Raw genomic sequence first — 21,534 nt, 5'->3', positions numbered from 1 at the left:
AACTCATCTTGAATGCTCATCATAGCCATGGGAAGGTAGGATTTTCCTCTCCTTCTTCTACAGCTTGCTTTTGAACTCTGAGATATTTTAAAATTATTGGGTCTTCTGAAATAAAGAAAAGAACTATTGTATAGAAAGACTTGTAAAAGACAAACTGTAGTAGGAGAAAAAAATTATAGCATAACAAGAACCCAAGGAATATAAAATTGAGAGGAAGCTAAGTAAAGCTCTCACATGAGCTTTTATTCTTAATTTTGTGTGTGTGGGGGTGGGGGGCACTGAGGCTTGAATTTAGGGCCTGGTGCTCTTGCTTTTTTTGCTTGAAGTTGGAGTTCTACCACTTGAGTCACACCTCCAGTTTTAGCTTTTTGCTGGTTAATTAGACGTAAGAGTCTTGAGGGCTTTTCTGCCCAGTCTGGCTTTGAACATTAGTCCTCAGATCTCAGCCTCCTGAGTAGCTAGGATTATAGGTGTGAGCCACTGGTGCATGATTTCAATTAAATTAAAAAAAAAATCTCCCGCTGGGCACCAGTGGCTCACGTCTGTAATCCTAGCGGTTCAAAGCCAGCCTGGGCAGGAAAGTCTGTGAGACTCTTATCTCCAGTTAACCACCAGAAAACTGGAAGTGGCACTGTGGCTCAAGTGGTAAAGCAATAGCCTTGAGCTGAAAAGCTCAGGGACACCCAGGCCCAGAGTTCAAGACCCACGATCGACCAAAAAAAATACTCCAAATTAAGTAACAGAAAACCTTCTGTCTGGATTAAGATATGTGCTAACTTTATTCATTCTTTTTCTTTGACTTTGATACATGAGAATAATTTTCTACTACATTCCAGAAACATGACATTGTGGGTGCAAAGGTGGCACACCACCCCATCTTGAGAACTATCAGGTTTTCAGGAGACAAGATGTATAAAATATCATGGCCAGTACAAGGTACAAAGTACAAAATCAGAGGTGTGTCCACAACACACAGGTATGATGTGGCATACATTTATCTGTCCCATCTGTGTGGAGTGGCTCCGGTAAATGTTGCCATTCCCACCTATTCATGGACCCATTTGTGGCTAGAAGGAGATGTTCATAGAATGACAGGAATACAATTCCCACCATTGGACTTCATTATGGAATTACCTGGAATCATGCTAAATAGTCTAGACTTCTAATTCAGATAGACTTGGGTTTTAATTCTGATCCCCTCTCTCATCCTTAATATACACGCTCACTCACCCACCCATTATTTGTTCTGGTCAAGTCAATTATTTTATTTTTAAACCTTGGTTTCCTTGACATTAGGAATAGTGTTTAGTACCACACAATAAATTTTGTATCGGTTTTATATGAATAAGAGTGTGATATATGGAAACAACTAATTATCAGTGCTCCTATCACCGTTGCTCTTATTATTTTACTAGTATGATTAAGAGTGTTGTAGTCTTGTTGTGGAATAAAAATTGAAAATTTGTCTGAGCAATATTAAGATATACCTACTGCTTTAGAAATTGTTCTGTAATCAACCATTCCAACTCTGTGTGTGTGTGTGTGTGTGTCTGTGTGTGTGTGTGTGAGAGAGAAAGAGAGAGAGAGAGAGAGAGAGAGAGAGAGAGAGAGAGAGAGAGAGAGAGAGAGAGAGAGAGAGAGAGAGAGAGAGAGAGAGAGGGTGTCAGTCTTGGGCCTTGAACTCCAGGACTGGTTACTGGCCCTTAGTGTTTTTGTTCAAAGCTAGTGTTTACCACTTGAGGCAGACCTCCATTTCCAGCTTTTTGCTGGTTAATTGGAGATAAGAGTCTCACAGACTTTACTGCCCATGCTGGCTTTGAACTGTGCTCAACAGACTTCAGCCTCCTGAGTAGCTAAGGTTGCAAGTGTGAGCTACTGGTGCTGGCTTCCAAGTAAGAATCTTGTTCTATATCCCACAGTTCCTAAGGATCAAATACAAGACATTAGAAAAGTGTGGCTATTTGTGTCCAGCTTTGACAGGTATGTATTGCAATGTTCTGGCCATTCCTGCTCATCCAGTAGAGGATTTCTGGCCTCAGCTACCAGACCATGACTAAAGAAACTTATCTAGGTGATTTGTTAATGGGTGAAACAGCTTGTTTCTACATGATTTCTAAAACTGCTTTCTAGATACAATCTTGCTTGTAGACATCTCTACCAAAATCTCATAAATACCTTTATAATTTAAAAATCTCTAAGTACATTTGGTCTAATTTAGATGATAAATGGTGTTCTTTCTATTCTTTGTTCAAGTTTCAGAACTAATGCTACTTAGTAATAAACTTCCTTCATCCAAAACAGACTGAATGGATTCGAAGTTGCCCACACAATTTCTTTTTCTTAGAAAATTGTATTTGTCTATTTGTCGCTCCACCCACTCTCCATTCACATTTGAGAAGTGTTAAATAAGTCACACATTCGAAAATGTCATGCCTGTCTAATTTTATGCCTAGCAGCATTGATTCTCTCTCCCTTTTTTTGTATTTTAAGGAAAGTAAACAATATGCCACATTTCAAAAATTTTGCCAAGTCTCATGTTATTGTTATCTAGTACATGTTATCCTCCATTACAGCAATTTACCTATATACTTTCATATTCAAGCTACATACTTTTCATTTCTGTGTTCTGTAGGAAGACTAGATACAAATAGAAGTTATATCCTAAATATAACTAGTATCATAAGGAAAAATCTGAGTTATAGGTTTTTTTGGGGGGGAGTGGGAGAATTAATAAAAGTATGGGAAATAGAATTTATCTCTATATGTTTGAGGGTCACAAAAGTATAAAATAATCCAGTATACTTCAGTATGAAAAGCATACTACATATAACTATTACTGAGAGATCCAATAAATAAACCCACTTTAAATAAAGATAATTATCAAAAACTTTAGAAAATGTGCCTTTATTTGTGACTGTGGGACTGTTTCAAGGGACTAGAGAAAAGGGAGAGAGGAAAAGATACTGTTAGAGGGTATAGAATATTAAAAATACAGTGTCTCTGTGTATCAAGATGGTGTATGAAAACTTTAAAGTTGAAAAATAGGTAGTAGGAGGATGTGGAAAGAAAGAGTAATCCAGGGGATAAATATGATTAATACAATAGATACATGTGTGAAGTATCACAGCAAAAGCTCTTTGAACAATAAATATATTACTAAAAAAAGTGAATGACAGGAATGTAAGATGGGTTCTTTTTATTTGTGTGGTGGAGCACTAGTAGGAGGAGAGAGGTTAAAGATAATGAATATATGTATATATACACATATCTCTATATATATGCATAAAATAGACCAACAACACCTTAAACATATTTATAGAAGGAAGGGAGGAGAGAGCAATAGAGGGAATTATCTGATGAGGCACACTGTAACCAAATATGAATATGTCAAAGTGAAACTTCATTGTGAAACTGACAGTAACAAAACAAAACAACAAAGGGAAAAATCATTTAAACACAAAGACCAACTTATTTCAGACACTCACACTTGACAGGTCCCTAAATGTGAGCTGTTGACTTGTTTGTGGCAACCTATCAGAGAAACTTAGCTACTTTTTTTAATCTGTTAGGCAGCATACCTTTTCCTATGAGGATCAGCTCCTTTCTGTTTATTGCTGATTTCTCTATTACTCTTCTTTTTATTTCCTCCTCCCCCCTTCCTCCATCCTCTTTCTCCTTTTCTTCCTCTTCCTCCTCCTCCCTTTTCCCTCCTCTCCCCTCCCCTTCCTTCCCTCCTCTCCCCTCCCATTCCCTTCCTTTCTCTGGCCATATTAGGGCTATAAACTCAGGGCCTTGTATTCCATAGGTAAGGGGTCCCTGTATCTCTTAAGCCACACTTCCAGCTCCAAAAATACTTTTAAACATGCTCTTTTCATATTAAAATTTAAGATAGTGGTTGAAATGAAGCACTCTGATTTATTCAAGAATTATTTAGACAATTCAAAACTGGTTCTTTCTCCTTATTCCCTACTCCTCAATTTGTTTCTTTCCTGGACTGTAAGAGGACCACCACCCAGGTGGTCAAGCCAACTTACCCAAGAGACATTGCTATTTGTTTCCTCCTTTTCCTACAAATAAGGACATGCAAGGCCTGGTGGGTCAGCCTTCAAGTAGCTCTCAATGCTTCCTTTCTCTTCACCCCAGCTCGAAGCCAGCACCATTTTCCTCATCAGTCTATGATGATGAGGTCTATGATCAGTCTATAGCCTTTAGAGTGGTCCTCCTGCTTCTGAAGGCCACCCTCTGTTCCTCTCCACTTCCCATCAGCAGGGAATGAGATCTGCCAGATGCACACATTCACCCCCAAGGCTCTGATTTAGCCTCAGTTTCCATTTTTCCCCTTTAGCCCAAGGGGCTAAGCTTACTTCTTCTCAGCACCATTCCATTCACTGTCCCCTCTGCCTATCCCTGCATTTTCACATCTCAGATTGTTTTCTTTTCATCACTCACTATTATTTTATCCTCTGGTGGTACAAATTCCTGTGTGTGTGTGTGTGTGTGTGTGTGTGTGTGTGTGTGTGCGCACATGCTGGTTCTGGGGCTTGATTTCAGGGCGTGGGCATGATTCCTGAGTTTCTTTGGCTCAAGGCTAGCACTCTACCATTTGAACCAAAGCCCCACTCAAGCTTTCTGGTAATTTATTGTTGCTATGAGCCTCATGTACTTTCCTGCCTGCGTTGGCTTCAAACCAGCACAGATCTCAGCCTCCTGAGTAGCTAGAATTACAGTCATGAGCCACAGGCACCAAGTTCCTTCTTTAAAATAAGGGTGGATCTGGGTACGCATCTGCCTCATAAGATAGCTGTGGGGATTAAACTTTGATTAAGGGAAATAGTTCACTGTTCACATGGTAAATACGTATTTTATAACAATAGCAGCTTTTTGTTTATTTTTAAAATAAAACAATGTATTGACAGTACCAGAATTTGAACTAAGAGCTTTGTGTGTGCTATGTAGGCACTCTATCACTTGAGCAGCCTTTTTCTGCTTCAGCTTATTTTTCAAGCATGCCTTGACTGGCTTCATACTACACTTCTATCTTCACCTCTCATGGGATTATTGGTAGATGCCACCATACCACTCACTGTTTTATTTATTTATTTTTTTTAAATTGAAGCCAGGAGTTGGTAATTCGCATCTGTAATACTAGCTAGGTAGGAGGCTAAGAAAGAGAGGAGTAAGGTTTGAGGCCCAACCCAGGCAGAAAAGTTTCCAAGACCCCTTCTAAACCTATAGCTGGGTACAGTGGTGCATGTTTATTGTTTCAAGCTACATGGGAAGCTGAGATTAAGAGTATAAATTATAGTTCCAGGTTAGCCCAGGCATAAAAATCCACGAGACTCTGTCTCCACTGAGGGAAGCTGGACATAGTGGCACATGCCTGCTACTCCAGCTACAACAGGAAGCCTAAGGCAGTCAGATCTTGGCTCAGAGCAGGACGTGAGACTCTCTGCTAAAAATGATCAGTGGTGGTGGGGAAATGCACAGGTTTGGAAGCATGGCTCGGCAGTATCACACCAGTCTAACAATCAAAATATTTTTATATATGGAGAGATTTGTCTTTTCTTGTGTGCTGGTCCTGAGGCTTGAACTCAGGGCCTAGGTACCAGCCCTGAGCCTTTTTTTTTTTTTGCTTAAGGCTAGTACTCTACCTCTTGAGCCACACAGTTCTACTTTTGGCTTTTTGGAGATAAGAGGCTCATGTATTTTCCTTCCAAGGCCAGCTTCAAACCATGATCCTCAGATCTCAGCCTCTTGAGTAGCTAAGATTATAGATGTGAGTCACTCATGTCTGACTGACAGGCTTTATTTTTAGAGCAGTTTTCATGTTTATAGCAAAGTTGAGCCAAAAGTACAGAATTTCCATACACCCTCTTTTCTTCTACCTCACCAAACAACTCCCACTGTTGTGGTACATGCCTTATAGTTGATGAACTACCATTGATATTCTGTTACTGACTAGAACCTACAGTGCAGATGAGGTCACTCTTTGTGTTGTATGTTTTACATATCTTGAGAATCCACATACATTTGTCATTAAAAAATAAAGAATTATGTTCACTGTCTATAAATCAGCTGTCTTCTACCCAATACTCCTTTAGCCTCTACTTGTATAACCATGCAAGTGTCTCTGTGGTTTTGGCCTTTCCCAGAGTGTCATACAGTTGAAGTCATATTAGTATATTCATTCTATATGATTATATAAAAATATCTATTGATTATCATCTAGATTTCCCGATGAAGTGTTTGCTCATTTCGTCAGTGGCATTTCTTCTGGTAGTATGTGGTGAAAGCATGAATGAATGAAAGTGAAAATATCTATACTTTTCCAAACATGCCTTTGCTGATTTGCTCTAGTAACTTTGGAGCAGATCTACTTATCTTTCTGGATTTCACATTAGTATTTAGCAAAAATTAGTAAAGAAAGAGTTGTCCTCAGCTCCGAGTAGGTAAAGATGTGGCTTTTATAGGTCCTTTTACTTGAGACCATAGAGATGTCTGGTTGTGTTAGATAGATGGGCACTGAGTCACTACTGCTAAATCCAAAATATACTAATTGTTCATAGCAAGCTCTGCCCTCTGCCTCTCTCTATCCCTTAGCACTCAAAGCCTGTAGAGGAAGGCTTCTTACCTTACTCCCTCCATCCTTGCCTTTGTTTCTCTGAATCTTATCCATTTACTACTAGAACATTGTCCATTTCTATCACTTTGTACTTTTTTTGTTCTCATCTTTCAGTGATGGTGATTGAAGATAAGGCCTTGTGTAGTCTAGTTATATAGTGTACCATTGGGCCACACCCCCAGCTTCTCCTATCCATTTTTGATCTGTAAAGCAAATACACTTCAATTGTGACTGACAAAGTAGAAAGCACTTGAGATTTCCCATGTGAAGAAAAAAGAATCATATGTTTTGAAGTGCAATTAACCGTAACAAGAAAGTACATCCTTTAAAACACTGAGACATGAGTGTCTCTGCTGCAGTTTCTGTAACACCTTCAACTCTCTTTTTATTAAAATTTGCTTTCTTTTTTTTTGTTTGTTTGTTTTTGTTTTTGGGTCTGTTGTGGGGCCTGAACTCTGGGCCTGGGCGCTGTCCCTCAGCTCTTCAGCTCAAGGCGAGCGCTCTACCACTTGAGCCACAGCGCCACTTCTGGCTTTTTTCTTTTTGCTTATGTGGTGCTGAGGAATCGAACCCAGGGCCTCAGGCATGCAAGGCAAGCGCTCTACCACTGAGCCTCCTTCCCAGTCCATAAAAAAAATTGTTTTCTTAATCATTACCACTTAAGATATAAGAATCTATTTTTATTCAAATTTAAAACTATTCTCTTGCGTATGAGGTTATGTTTTTTTTTGAAATCTTCATTTCTGACCCAGAGACGACACATTTGAATTCATAATGGTGGATGTTTCAGGAACTTCTAGTTACTTTCTACATTTGTGGGGTGGGGGGTCTAGGAAATACACTTGTTTTCACCCAGTTAGAGGTTTCATTGATTTTATAACCTTCCAGCTTTTGATGAACTTAGCCTTTGTCTTCCCAAACTGAGCCTGAACCTCTCACACAAACTCCCTCCCAGTAGGGGAACACACATGAAGAAAATCAAATAAGAAACTTGGCAATGCTGTTTGTTGATGGTGGAGAGAATGAGGGGTATGATATCTTGGGGGGACACTTAAAAACTTAAAAAAATACGTACTTTAAAAAATGTACAAAATTAAAAAGAATATAGCACACAGAGAAAAAAATTAAAACTCATTTGTAAGCTGCCAGTACTACGTTACATCACAACATTTTTAAAAAGAATATATATATATATATATATATATATATATATATATATATATATATATATATATGTCATTCTACTTGAAAGATACTTAACTCATTCAATACCAAATAGCACTGCTTAAATTGTGGATTAGGTTTTTTTTTTCAAATGAGAATCATGCTTTTAAAGCATCTATACTGTGAGTTTAGAATGATTACTGTATATTCTTTCATACTTATAAAGTATTCATGCAGCAAAAAGTTAGGAAGTAGTGGGTGGTTTAGTCTTTATGTTTGGTATTTCATAAAATGTCCAAGGCCCTTTAAAAGTACAGAAATCAGCCCTTCCTTTGGGAAAAAGCTTACCCTAAAGACATATTTCCTTTTTTACAAAAATTTCCCGGGTTCCATAAAGATGATATAAAAGAAGAAATAAAGTGAGCCCAGAGTGTCCCCAAGAGGCCATAACGACTTGGAGGTCTTCCATAACCTCAGTCAATCACGCTCTAAAGCTTCCTGCTAGGGTTGATCAAGTCACTGAAAACTTTCAGGCAATTACAGCTTCATTACCCAGCTCACATTCACACCTCCATAGGCTTTCCTGTAACAATCACAGTGCTGTGCTGAAATCCCTAAACTAACAGGACTATAATCTTATTTCTGCTTCGCCCTCCCTTCCCATTCAGTTGAATGGCATCATAGCCAGTAATATTCAATAGAGGGCTCAGCAAAGAATAAAATAGACAAAGAAGCAAACTTACCATCAAACACGTTACTATAATAACAAAGATGCTGACAAAAATGACAACAGCATAGAATCCTTCTTTGCTCCAGATTTTGTCCGCTTCGTGCTGCCCTTGTAAAACATTTTTCTTGAAAAGCAAAACAGAAAGTCCGCCGTTAAATGACAGCTTGAGGAAACTGGCTTTGTTCTTATCAGACACTACACATATTTTGAGCTTTATTCCAGTCTGTGTATTGGAGCACCCCTACACCCTCTTCCCGCAGCTAGAGCTGTTTCTCAAACTGATCTAGACAGCAGAAGCCGTCTACAGCTAGAGATTACTTAGCCTCTGGTGTGGGAGCCGGCATGCCCTACAGGCATGCTCAGGTCCTCCCCATGTCTCTTACAGTCTGTCTTGGAAACTACCTGGTTCATAGGTGAGAGAGTTCTGTTCTGCTCGCTTCTGTGCTGAGGAAATGTTTCTGAAGCTCTCCTTCCTCTGAGTCCCCTCCCACATCATCAACACACTGGCTTCTGAGCTGTAACACAGCTCTGTACCTTTAAACAACAGCCTGACAGGTGCAAACAAAAGCTCATGATGCATTTATAAACACAGCAACAATGTCAGGATCTTTTTTTCTTTCTTCTTCCCTCTGATGGTAGCACACAGGATTTTTCTCCCCTTAAATGGTTTTTACTTTGTCAAAACTTGGCCAAGTATCATCCCACATAGAGATTGTTATTTTTTCTTTTATGTATTTCTTGTAAGTATCAGGACGCACCAAAAAGTTCATAATTATCTGGTAATACAAGGCAAAAGAAACAGGTTTATTTTTTTTACTATTTTTGCTTCCTGGGGGGCGGGGGTGGGAAAGTGGAGAGAAAGCATGAACAAAAGTTTCATTTTACCTATTCTTTTTAAAAAAATGCACAGCAACTAAAGTCAAGTCTTTTAGAATGAAAATGTTTTATAATTGAATGATGTGTGGTTAAAGAAACTGAATTGAAACCAAGTGACTCATGGTTAGGGAAAACATATAAACACTAAGTCATGTTAAATGCTTGCACTCATTTAAAAAAAAATTGGGGGGTGGGGGCAGATGCTGGTGGCTCATGCCTGTAATCCTTGCTACCGAGGAAGCTGAGATCTGAGGATTGATGTTCAAAGTCAGCCTGAACAGGAAAGTTTATGAGACTCTTATTTTTAATCAACCAGCCAAAAACTGTAAGTGAAGCTCTGGCTCAAATGGCAGAACACCATCCTTGAGTGTCCCTAAGGGACAGTGGCCAGGCCCTGAGTTCAAGACCCAGTAGCAGCACACACAAAAAATCCATTTTGTTGAGCCCTGCTTCTCTTAGTTTTGTGGTAAAGGGATGATGTCTTCGTGACCAGGGAAGCCATGAGTTAAACTCATCTTCTAAGTGCTGGGAGTTGGAAGTGGTGCTGTAGCTCAAGTGGTAGAGCGCTAGCCTTGAGTTGAAGAGCTGAGGGACAACGCCTAGGCCCAGAGTTCAAGCCCCACGACCGACAAAAAAAAAAAAAAAACTATATAGAGCACTAAGTGCTGGGAGTTTGAAATCATTTTAAGTCATTTCTTTTAAACTTAGAAAATATCCTTAACAGTTTCAAATTTGATATAAATATTTGCCTTGAAAAATATTCCATGGAAATTTTTAAAACTTTTATTGTCAAAGTGATGTACAGGGGGGTTAGAGTTAAATAAGTAAGGTAGTGAGTATATTTCTTGTCAAACTTGTTATCTCCACCCTCATTTTTCTCCTACTTTCCCTCCCTCCAACCCCCCGCCATGTGGACCCCCCTCCTCCCTGTCACCATCTCATGGAAATTTTTATCTCAGATTTCAATCATGTCCTGGTAGAGAGATGAATAAGCAGGCCACAAGAGATCTTTGAGTTTAAATGTGATTCCAAAAATCATTTGGAGGGAGATTTATTGCTGAAAAGAATCAAATTTCTGAGCTAGGAAGGTGGCTCAGTGGTAGAGCGCTTGCCTTGTATGCATGAGGCCCTGGGTTCGATCCCTCAGCACCACATAAGCAGAAAAAGCTGGAAGTGGTGCTGTGGCTCAAATGGTAGAGTGCTAGCCTTGAGCTGAAGAGCTGAAGGATAATGCCCAGGCCCAGAGTTCAGGTCCCATGACCAACAACAAAAAAAAAAAGAATCAAATTTTTATTTTCTTTGCTCAAAAACAAATGATGTACTCACTGTATTTCACACTTTCTAGACAGATGCACAGTTAAAAGTTGTTTTAAATATATATAAATGGTAGATTAATAGAGGATCTGAGAACAATTGATGATAAAATGATTAGTAACTAAGTATGCTGCTAAAAATGTTGGGTTTAAGTGACAGTTTTGTTTTTCCTCTGCTTTCAGCTAGGTTTTTTTTTTTTTTAATTTCTATGTCTCTATAAACATAACCGTGAATAGAAAAATCTAGTAGGAATCAAATATAAAGATGGAAACAATTTTTTTGTAGGCAACTAAATAACATCCATTGTTCACTATAAAACTAGTTAGACCCTCAAGTAAGCAGCATAAAGTGCTCACATTTAAATATAAGGTAGTGCATTTTAACTAAAATATAAGGACGTGCATTTTAACTAAAGAATTTTGGGCAGGAAGGGTGGTTAAGTGGGTGGGAAGAGAGTCAGTGTTCCTCGTTCGGTTCATTTTTTTTTTTCTTCCTGTATAATTCTATAACTCATAGAATATCAACATGTTCTTTTCTGCTTAAGAAAAATCTGTTTTGTTTTCTGTTTTTAACTGAAGCAAAGATGATGGAAGAATTGTGCTCCACTGTCCCTTCCCCCACCTGCAGTTAGAAAGACACGTGTTTTGAACCAGAACTTAGTCACTGCGTTTTCTTGGTAAATAGATTTCCTTCTGAGTCATGCTACTCCTGCTGAGCACTACTATATTTGTACAGAGATCTAAAAAACTTGATAAGGACAGGGTAATAAATGAAAAAGTTTGTGGTTGAGATCCCACACAAAAGATCATAATTCACAGTAATCGTGAATCTAACCTTTACCTAGGGTTTACCCAATGCATTTTATATTTTGTCAGGGGACCAAGAGTTCAATAATTCACAGACTCCAGGACCTGATAAAGTTAATGCCAGTATATTATCTTTATGTCTTGTTTCATAGCTGTACTGCTTTTTCCTTTAACTTAGTGTGAGTGAACAAAGCTGAGGAGTTTTACTTTATTACTAAAGTTTGTTTTATCTACATTATGTAACAATGGCTTCTGTATATTTAAAAAGTTGATATTCTGTGGTTTCTTTCTTTCTTTCCTTCCTTTCCTATCTTTCTCCTTCTTTTTTTCCTTTCCAGTTTGCAAGGGTTAGAAAAGATGATATAGAGATATAGAGACATCTCTCTTTGGGAGAAATGAAGCACAGAGAATAAAAGTGACATGTTATGAATTATCCAGTTAATTTGTTTGACTGAGACAGATAAATGAAATGTATCCTACAACAATATGGCTTTGTTGGATAAATGCCAAACTTATTATGCCCAAGTGAACAGTTGATTTGGATGATCTAATTTATTTTAACATTGATTGTGGATGGTAAGAGGAAACAAAGGAGGAGGCAACAATACTTGATAAGAAATGTACTCAATACTTTGCCCATGTAATTGTAACCCCTCTGTACAGTATTTTCACAATAAAAAAAGAGAAGAAAAAAAAACAATGATTGTATACTTCCTCAGCATTGTATAGCTAAGTCTACATTGTGTGTGTGTGTGTGTGTGTGTGTGTGTGTGTGTGCTGGGACTGAGAATTGAACTTAGGGCCTGAGTACAGTTGGTTTTATTTATTTATTTATTTTTTGCTCAAAGCCAGTGCTTCACTTGAACCACACTTTCATGTCTAGCTTTTTGTGGATTAATTGGAAATAAGAGTCTCATGAACTTTCTTTCCCAGGCTGACTTCAAACCTTGATTCTCAGATTTCAGCCTCCTGAATAGCTAGGATTACAGGTATGAGCCACGGACATCTGGTAAAATCTACAATTCTTTAGACTGGATTGCAATTGAACATCAAAAACATTTTAGTACTTTCTAACTATCAATGTAGTACTAATGACATCAAACTCATTTTCTAAAAAAATGTTTGTAAATAGAAACTAAAATAATGAGTTTAATTTCAGTTCTCTTGTATGGGACTTATTAGGTAAGAGGGTGTCAAGTTTTATCTTTATGAGCATCTTATAATAAGATAGAATTTGAGTGCCTACAATGTTCTAGATACCACATTAAAATATATGAAAGAAATAATACCAATTCTCTCAAGAAACTCAGATTGGAAACACAAAACAAGTAATTCTCGATTTGGTTTTTGGTTCTCAAGAGTCATTTCTAATTTAAATATCAATCATATAAAGAAACAGCCAAAACAATAACACATCTTTCCGTAAAAGACTAAATCTAAGTTTAGGAATAGAAATTTTGAGGCACCATTCATGATATTCTTTTATTTATTTATTTATTTTTATTTTTTTGGGTCCAGTCGTGGAGCCTGAACTCTGGGCCTGGGCACTGTCCCTCAGCTCTTCAGCTCAAGGCTAGCGCTCTACCAGTTGAGCCACAGCGCCACTTCCGGCTCTTTTCATTTTGCTTATGTGGTGCTGAGGAATCGAACCCAGGGCCTCAGCCATGCAAGGCAAGCGCTCTACCACTGAGCCAACGTCCCAGCCCTCATGATATTTTTTAATCCATACAAAGGATAAAAAGCCAAATGAGCAAAGCACTTTTGTTTTCTCCCATTAATGGCCATGTTACCATAGTAGCTACACTTTGAGGATCAAAATGTGAACCAAGCCGGGCAAGTGGTTGATGCTTGTAATCCTTGCTCCTCAGGAAGTTGAGAGCTGAGGATCATGGTTTGAAGCTAGCCTGGGCAGAAAAGTCTGTGAGAGAGTCTTATCTCTAATTAATCACCCAAATACTGCATGTGGAGCTGTGACTCAAACAGTAGAGTTCCAGCCTTGAGTGATAAAGTTCAAGAACAGCACCTATGCTCCAAGTGAGGTCAAGAAAAGGAAATGGACAGTGGGTAGGGGCATCAATGGTTGTAAAGTATTAACTAGAGAAAGATGAAGATTTGAAGAAACCCACAGAATGCCATAAATGGCTTTAAACAACACTCCACTCCAGTGTCTGCAGTGCTCCCTTGGGCAAATGTACCAGGCAGTGGTCTAGCAGAATTCCTACCCACTGGGAACACTGTTCACCTCAGCTCTCTGCTGCTTCTGCCCTGACACATTCAACTTCAGGTCAGCCCAAAGTTTCAAAGAACCTGTCCCTCCTCAACAAAATACTCTTCATAGCCAATTCATACACATGCTGGCCTCTCAAGATGTAACTCACTCTCTGTTTCTAAATGTATTTTAAGATATATTTCTAAATGTTTTTTTAGGCTGCTACCACTTTGTGAAGAAATACCATATTATGCTTGCCTGATGCGCTTTCATCAATCTAGTACAGGACAGGCCTTGTGGTTGACTGTAGATGAGCAGCTCTGATGGTCAAGGGAAGCCTTCCCTCCATTTTTCACTAGGCTGGAGTATGTTGGAAGACCCCCAAATACTTGACTTGAATTAGTTCATTTTGTATAGTGATCTTCATGAATCTGGTGACTTAATAAACTGCTAAATTCCTCAAGCCTCCAGGAAAGCCTTTAAATTAGAATAAAGCAATGGGGGGAAATGTGTATAATGTTCTTTAAAAGCTTAAAGGAAGCAGAATAAATTGTTTCAATGATCTTTTTATATTTTTTAAGAGGAATTATCCTCGGTAAGATTTATACCAGCTGGCTACACAGGGCCTCGGCTGTGGGAAAAGAATGAGGTCTTGTTTGTCATACAAAGTAAGGCACTTTGGATTTGGATGCATTTCAGGCTGGAGAAGGGTAAGGGTGATTAACCTCGTGTCCATCTCTTCTCTGGCCTCTGAAAGCACAGGTGGCCTCTCCAAACTCCATGGCACAGAGTGAAAACTTTATCCTAGTCCTGTATTCTATCCTCTTCTTATTTGCTCTGCAAAAGTAAATGTTCATTGAGAACAAGAACTATATTATCTATTTGTTTGCTTGTTTATTGTTTACTTGTTTTTCTGATTTTAGATACTACTTTGCATATGGTGTGGTTTTTTGTGGATATAATTTTTCATTTTGTGCCTATTATATGGCAGGCTCTAAATGAAGACACAGATGAGACAGTATGTCTCTTCTAGATCAACAGAACAACACAAGGCACATACATTGAAGACTACATCCTTGAAGACATCCAGAAAGCCACTGAGTAACAAACTGATGTTGAAAAGTGAAACGTGCCTAGAAGGCCCAACATACACCACAAGCATGGGAGAGAAGGACTATGGTAGGGGACATAACATCTACTAAGTTCAGAATTGATTACACATAAACAAAGAGAGCATTGCTCAACAATAATGAAGCCCAATTACATAAAAGATGACATGTCATCACTAAGAAATCCAGACTTGATTCTACAGTACTCTGGGAGCCAAAGAAGAATCATGGAATTCAGAAAACAAGCCAGATTTACTTTCAGCAAGCCTAGTCTGGTGGCAAGAACAGTAACACGTTGTGTGTCAGGGGAAAGTAGTAGGGAAGTAAGCAGAACCCAAAGCCGGAAGATCAGTGGGGTTGTTGTGACAGTCATGGTTGAGTGGTGACAGAGAGTTGGCACTCCTGTCTTTGGTGTCTGTATCTGCAAATGCAGCCAGCCATGGATGGAAAATTTCAGGGACAAAGAATCTCACCTGTTCTTAATGCCACAGAAGCATGGTTTTTTTCCTTGTCATGATTCCCTAACAATAGAACATAGCTACTATTTACATAGCACTTACATTGCATGAGATATTACAAGAAACTTAGAGTGAGGTAAAGTAGATGGGAATGTGAGTGTGTGTGTGTGGGGGGGTCATATGTAGACACACATCATTTCATATAAGGAGTTTGGATATCTAGGGTTTTGTTTATTATAGGAGGGGGAGTATCCTGGAAGCAGTCTTTTAAGGAAGACTGCATTTCCCCATTCTGCCAGGCCATCCTGTATTCAAATCGCATACCAATTGTATGTGAAGACTTCCACATATAATTAAAACTATTAATCCATATATCCAGTCTGTAAGGTAAAGACTGGATATGAAGAAACCAAGGTACTGAAAGGTTGACACTGTATATAGGCAAATAGTCTCACAGTGACAACGTGACTGGCCAAAGGTCATATACATTGTAAACATTAGCCCTGGGGTTCAAACACACTCATATAAATGATTTTCATTAAATATGGTATTTGACCTGTGTTAATTGGAGATAAGAATCTCAGCCTAGGCTGGCTTGGAGTGTCAATCCTTAAATCTCAGCCTCCTGAATAGCTAGGATTACAGGGGTGAGCCACTGTGCCCAGCAATATGTTTGTTTCTTGATAACCAATCAAATGTCACAGACAGCTAATGTATCTTTTTTTTCCCAACCATTTTATTGGATATATCTAAATAAGTTACAGGATCACAAGGTTATTGAAGAATGCCAGAAAGTGAAACTTGAATGTCAAAAGGCACTTACTTAAACAGATAAACATAAAGGAGGAAGAACAGAGAAATCTGACCCTTAGGGAGATTTTTTTTTAAAGTGAAAAATCAAATCACAAACAATAAAATAGCTTTTATCTTAAAGCCTCATGAGGTTGCATTAGCATCTCATCCTAGCTGTACAGACTTTTAAATGAAATTATCTGAGCAGTGATGTACATACCTCGGGAAAGATATCTGTAATTCCAAATTGGGATAAACTTTGCTGTAAAACATTGATATTAAGTGAACGCAACACTTCTTCAGATGGCAGGGCTTCAGGCCTTCCTGCTTTTCGGTTGATAGGAGACACAAATAATTCCACACTGTTCTTCTTTTCCTAGTAAAGGCAGAAATTTCAAGACATTTTAAGCAAATTGGGTAACTTTTTTGTTTTACCTTTTGTCTTAGAACCTAAAGAAAATCAGAATCCTAGGAACCTAAAAGTTACTTTGGAGATCATATTTATTGGTTATTCTTCGTTAGAGTTAATATTAGACAGTTCCAGATCTAACCATCTTCAAATGGCTTTCTTTCAGTTAGTTGGTACACTTTGTTTGAAATTTTATATTTTGCTGTCTATTGGTTTATTTGCCATTTTACCCCCCCCCCTCCCCCGTGGGTCAAGAACTCACTATGTAGCCCAGGCTTGCATAAGACTCTTGATCCTCTTTTCTCTACCCACCAGGGGCTGGGATTAGGCATGTACTACCATGCCTGGCCATAGGTTAGTATTTTTGAAATGTTGTTCAGAAGTTTCTGGAATGATTATGCTTAAAAAGTTATTCTAGCTGGGTGTTGGTGGCTTAGGCCTGTAGTTCTAGCTACTCAGGAAGCTGAGATCTAAGGATCACAGTTCAAAGCCAGCCTGGGCAGGAAACTCCATGAGACTCTTACCTCCAATTCACCACCAGAAAACCAGAAGTGGCGCTATGGTAGGGTGGTTCAAGTGGTAGGGTGCTCACCTTGAGCTAAAGAGCTGAGGGACAAGCCACATGACTGACAAAAAAAAAAAAAAAGAAAAAAAGAAGTATTTTAAGAAAAAAAATAAAACATGATTCAACACCTCATTCTTTCTAAAAAAATTTTTTTTATTTTTTTATTTTTGTTGGTTGTGGGGCTTGAACTCTGAGCCTGGGCACTGTCCAGCAGCTCTTCAGCTCAAGGCAAATGCTCTGCCTCTTGTGCTACTGTGCCACTTCTGGTTTTCTGGTGATTAATTGGAGATAAGAGTCTCATGGGACTTTGCTGTTTGGGCTGGCTTTGAATCATGATCCACAAATCTCAGCCTCCTGACTAGTGAGGATTACAGGCATGAGCCACCGGTTTCGGGCCAACAGCACATTCTTAAGACATCACCACTTTATATATATTTTTTAATCACTTGTATGAATGTGGATATACCAAACAGGTGCTGTCTTGTAGCCCCTTTCCTGATGCTGTTCACCTCAAGTATATCACACTTTAAAAATCTACCCTTTGGTAGGCAAACATCTATTGTGTGTGGATATCATGATTCTTTTCCTATTAATACTAAAAGGAAGATTTCTTATCATAATGACTGTTATACACACACACACACACACACACACACACACACACACACACATACACACACACACACACAAATCCCAAACACCAGAAAAATGTGGCACTGACATTGAAGATATTATCTTTTACAACTTAACACACTTGCATAAGGGAATTGTGAGTCTTTTCTTTTTGACACATAGTTTTCTTACAGCATCAAATTTTCTTTGAATACAATTTTTCAGGAGTTCATCCAGGTATAAAATGAAGGATCATTACTGTATGGGCAGGAAGGACAATGATAATTGGCATTTCTATTAATGTGAAATATGTTGGTCATCATTAGGTGGCTCATGAACTAGTAAGAATTGCAGTAGGACAGAACATTTGTCTTGTGCCTGTTAGGTGCCAATGTATTTTAATTCTGTTGCTTCATTTACTACTCAAAAAACATTCCTAGGAGATGAGTATCTTGGTTTTCCCCACTTTACAAATGAAGATATGTAAATGGCTTGCTTGTGGTCACACAGCGAGCCTGTGGCACTGCTGGCTGTTCGGTGTGATTCTGCTTGTCTCTCACCAGACACATGCTCTTAATCACCAGCCTCTGTCCCTTTGGGTATTATAACTCTGTCTACTATAACAGCTACTTTTAACAATGATTCTAATGTTCTCTGAAGATATGTGAACCCTTTCTTGGGTGTGGAAAATTCTTTCATCTTTGCAAACAGTTATTATGCTTATTACATCTCTATGTATGAACATTCATCTAAGATACGTGTGTATATTAAAACAAAAACATAGGTAGATTTAGACCCAATACATGTATAGTACCCAAATCTTTTCACTTGAATAGGGTATGTCTTGGATGTGATAGCCTATAAAAATCTGAAGTTTTTTTCTTTTCTCTTTTTGTTTTTCATTCCTCCTCCTCCTCTTCCTCCTCTTCCTCCTGCTCCTCCTCTTCCTCCTTCTCCTCCTCTTCCTCCTCCTCCTCCTGTTCCTCCTACTCCTCCTGTTCCTCCTCTTCCTCCTTCTCCTCCTCTTCCTCCTCCTCTTCCTCTTCCTCCTTGTTCTCCTCCTTGACCTCTTCTTCCTCTTTCTCCCCTTCCCTTTACTTCCCTTGTCTCTTCTTGAAACATGTATTCTCTAGGTGGCCCAGGCTGGCCTAAAGCTCACAATCCTCTGGTCAGCTTCCTGAGTGCTGGGATTGCATCATGCCTGGCATAACCGCCTTCACTCTTTAATAATGATATTAGAAAATGCTCTATTTTCTTTTTTATGATACTGAGTTAAATTTTTTTCTCAAAGCTTATTTTAGTGCCTAAAAATTGTTGACACAAAGTGAAAGTTTCTTTTTAAAAAATGAAGATTTAAATAATTCCCTTTCCACCTGCAGAAAACCAACAAGAAATATATTTCCTAAATTAAAATGTAAAGCCAATTCTGTCCATAGCTGGCAATGCAGATGTAGATGGCGTGGAAAGCTGAGCTCCAGCAGGGCAGAACGATTTAAGACAAAAGGAACATGCCAACTCTGCTTGGGCTTCCAATGCCATGGAAATTAAGATCAGTCAATTCCCTTTCCATGTAAGCCTTAGGTGGCTAGTGTTTCACAAGGAAAAATTAATCTCGTTTAAGTGATCCCCTTCTCTTCCTTTGCTCACACCCATCTAAAAAGAGATGAAAGCTATTGTTGATGACATCAGGCTCCCAAATACTGAGGAAAGAATCATGTGTATGATGGACAGATCCCTTGGGTTTTCCTCATCCTCATGTTGTGTTTTAATAGCATGTTTGGGCTGCAGACAGCAAGGTCAGTTTTTTATCTTCAATTCTATCTTGTGCATTCAGGGCCCACCATTCTGAATCCTCATACACATGAAAGGCCTTGAATAGATACTGTTTGCAGACAATAGCTTCACTCATAGAGAAAGTTCTGCTTCTCCTGGACAATAATTTTGTATTAATTTCAAGCCTTTTATTCATAGTTAACAGTGTGGCTAGTCTTGAACTATGACAGAGTGGACAAACTTCTCTTTCTCCCTCCCTTCCCTGCCACCCTTCCCTCCTTCCCCCTCCCCCTTTCCTTTCCTTTCCGTTCCTTTCCTTTCCTCCCTTCTTCCCTCACCCCTCCCTCTCTCCCTACTTCCCTTTCCCTCCTTCCTTTCTTCCTTCCTTCCTTCCTTCCTTCCTTCCTTCCTTCCTTCCTTCCTTCCTTCCTTCCTTCCTTCCTTCCTTCCTTCCTTCCTTCTTTCTTTTGTTGGTTGTAGGGCTTGAACTCAGAGCCTGTGTGCCTTCCCTGAGCTTTTTGCTCAAAGCTAGCACTCTACCACTTTGAGCCATAGCTCCACTTCTGGTTTTCTGGTACTTGATTGGAGATTGAGTCTCATGGACTTTCCTGCCTGGGCTGGCTTCGAATATGATCCTCATATCTCAGCCTCCTGAGTAGTCCTGTATAGCTAAGATTACAGGCGTTGTTGTTTTTGTAGAGGAATATTTGGTAAATAGTTTAGGCTTCATGAGTCAAACAACTTTTACAATTACTCAACTCAGCCATTGTAAGCATGCAAATAGCCACAGGAGTTAGGTGAATGAGTGGATGTGTCTTGCTTCATTAAAGTTTTATTTTAACAGGTAGTAATACCAGATTTACCTCATGAGTCACAGGATTGTAACATGAGCCTTTTAACGATGGTGATGATGATTATTTGAAAAAAAAAACCAGCTTGGATTTGGGGAAGGAGAATATGGAGTGTGGAACATAATCTTACAATGAGGCGATTGATGTGCACTTGCTGGGGTAAGAGTCCTAAAGCTGCGGCCACTCCTTGGCGGAAGATCCGAAGCAAGGTTATGTTGAACTTGTTTACATCCATTTGTAGAATCTGGAAAATAAAAACAAAAAGAAATCTCAATTCAGGTAAGTATTTCCTTTGGACAGTCAGCTCTTGACTAATGATAAACCACACCAACTTGGTTGACTCTGGGAAGTTGCTAGGGGGCTTGGTTAATTTTGACGTAAATTGAAATCAAAGGGTGTGAAGTTTTAAATAACATGTTACTGGTGTTAGTTCAAAATGGCATATAATAATGCAGTTTGTCCAGTCGTGTAAGAAACACAAGTAAGCGATCAACTCATAAAGAATTTCTGTGTCATGTACCTTGATCTTTTACTTTCCTTCAGGTGCAGATGACAGAGTGGTCATCTGTGGCCAAGTGTATTTCAGTTACATGAGCAGAAGGACACTTTTAATTTGCGTTCACACACAATCACAGAGAAAGATATGGTGTGAGCTCCACACAGCTTGAGGTGGCACTTTCTCTACGTGATGATTTGCTGCCAGCATCAATGAAGTACAATAATGCATTTTCAAAGTCTAGTTAAGAAGCCAATAGTACTCATGATTTGGTCTAAGGTACACAATTCTTAATGTTCAGAAAACATTTGCTATTCAGATTTTCACTAGGAAAAAATCAAACCGTTTTAAGAAAATCTTAAAATACAAATCAATCTGTGATATATTAGTAATACTGAATTTAAGTCCCGAGGGCTAGCTCTATGCTTAAATCATGAAGTAGTCCACTCTGTATTTTCAACAATGCATCATAATGCTTTAGGATAGATGCTTGCAAGATAAGGAAACCAAATCTTTATGCATTACACACACACACACACACACACACACACACACACGCACACACATATATTCTGGTACTAGGGTACTCAGCTTGATTTCTCAGCTGGTTCTCTTTGCTGGTTATTTTAGAGATGGAGTCTCATGAACTTTTGTACCTGGGCTGCCTTTGACCCTTGATCCTACATATCTCAGTCTCCTAAATTGCTGAGATTATAGGCAGGAACCATGGATACCGGCTCATCTTTAT

General features: G+C 38.8%; 1 protein-coding gene across 4 annotated transcripts in view; it reads right to left on the bottom strand.

Annotated features, from left to right (window-relative positions):
* Positions 1-21,534, bottom strand: part of Ptprr (protein tyrosine phosphatase receptor type R) — a 213,882-nt gene that overhangs the window by 84,627 nt on the left and 107,721 nt on the right. For 2 of the 4 annotated variants that reach the window (XM_042698790.1, XM_042698791.1), the window contains 3 exons: positions 20,421-20,534; positions 16,301-16,456; positions 8,530-8,640 (listed from right to left, as the gene is read on the bottom strand). In XM_042698790.1, the coding sequence (XP_042554724.1) occupies positions 8,530-8,640; positions 16,301-16,456; positions 20,421-20,534 (381 nt within the window). Of the gene's footprint in view, positions 1-8,529; positions 8,641-8,918; positions 8,998-9,050; positions 9,132-16,300; positions 16,457-20,420; positions 20,535-21,534 lie in introns of those variants that run through there. The other 2 variants (XM_042698792.1, XM_042698793.1) reach the window with 2 other exon arrangements.

Source organism: Dipodomys spectabilis, unplaced genomic scaffold, assembly GCF_019054845.1.
Source record: "Dipodomys spectabilis isolate Male_0828 unplaced genomic scaffold, ASM1905484v1 ptg000234l, whole genome shotgun sequence".
Taxonomy (NCBI): domain Eukaryota; kingdom Metazoa; phylum Chordata; class Mammalia; order Rodentia; family Heteromyidae; genus Dipodomys; species Dipodomys spectabilis.
The sequence above is the reverse complement of the archived record's forward strand: the minus strand, read 5'-3'. Positions and strand labels throughout refer to the sequence as shown.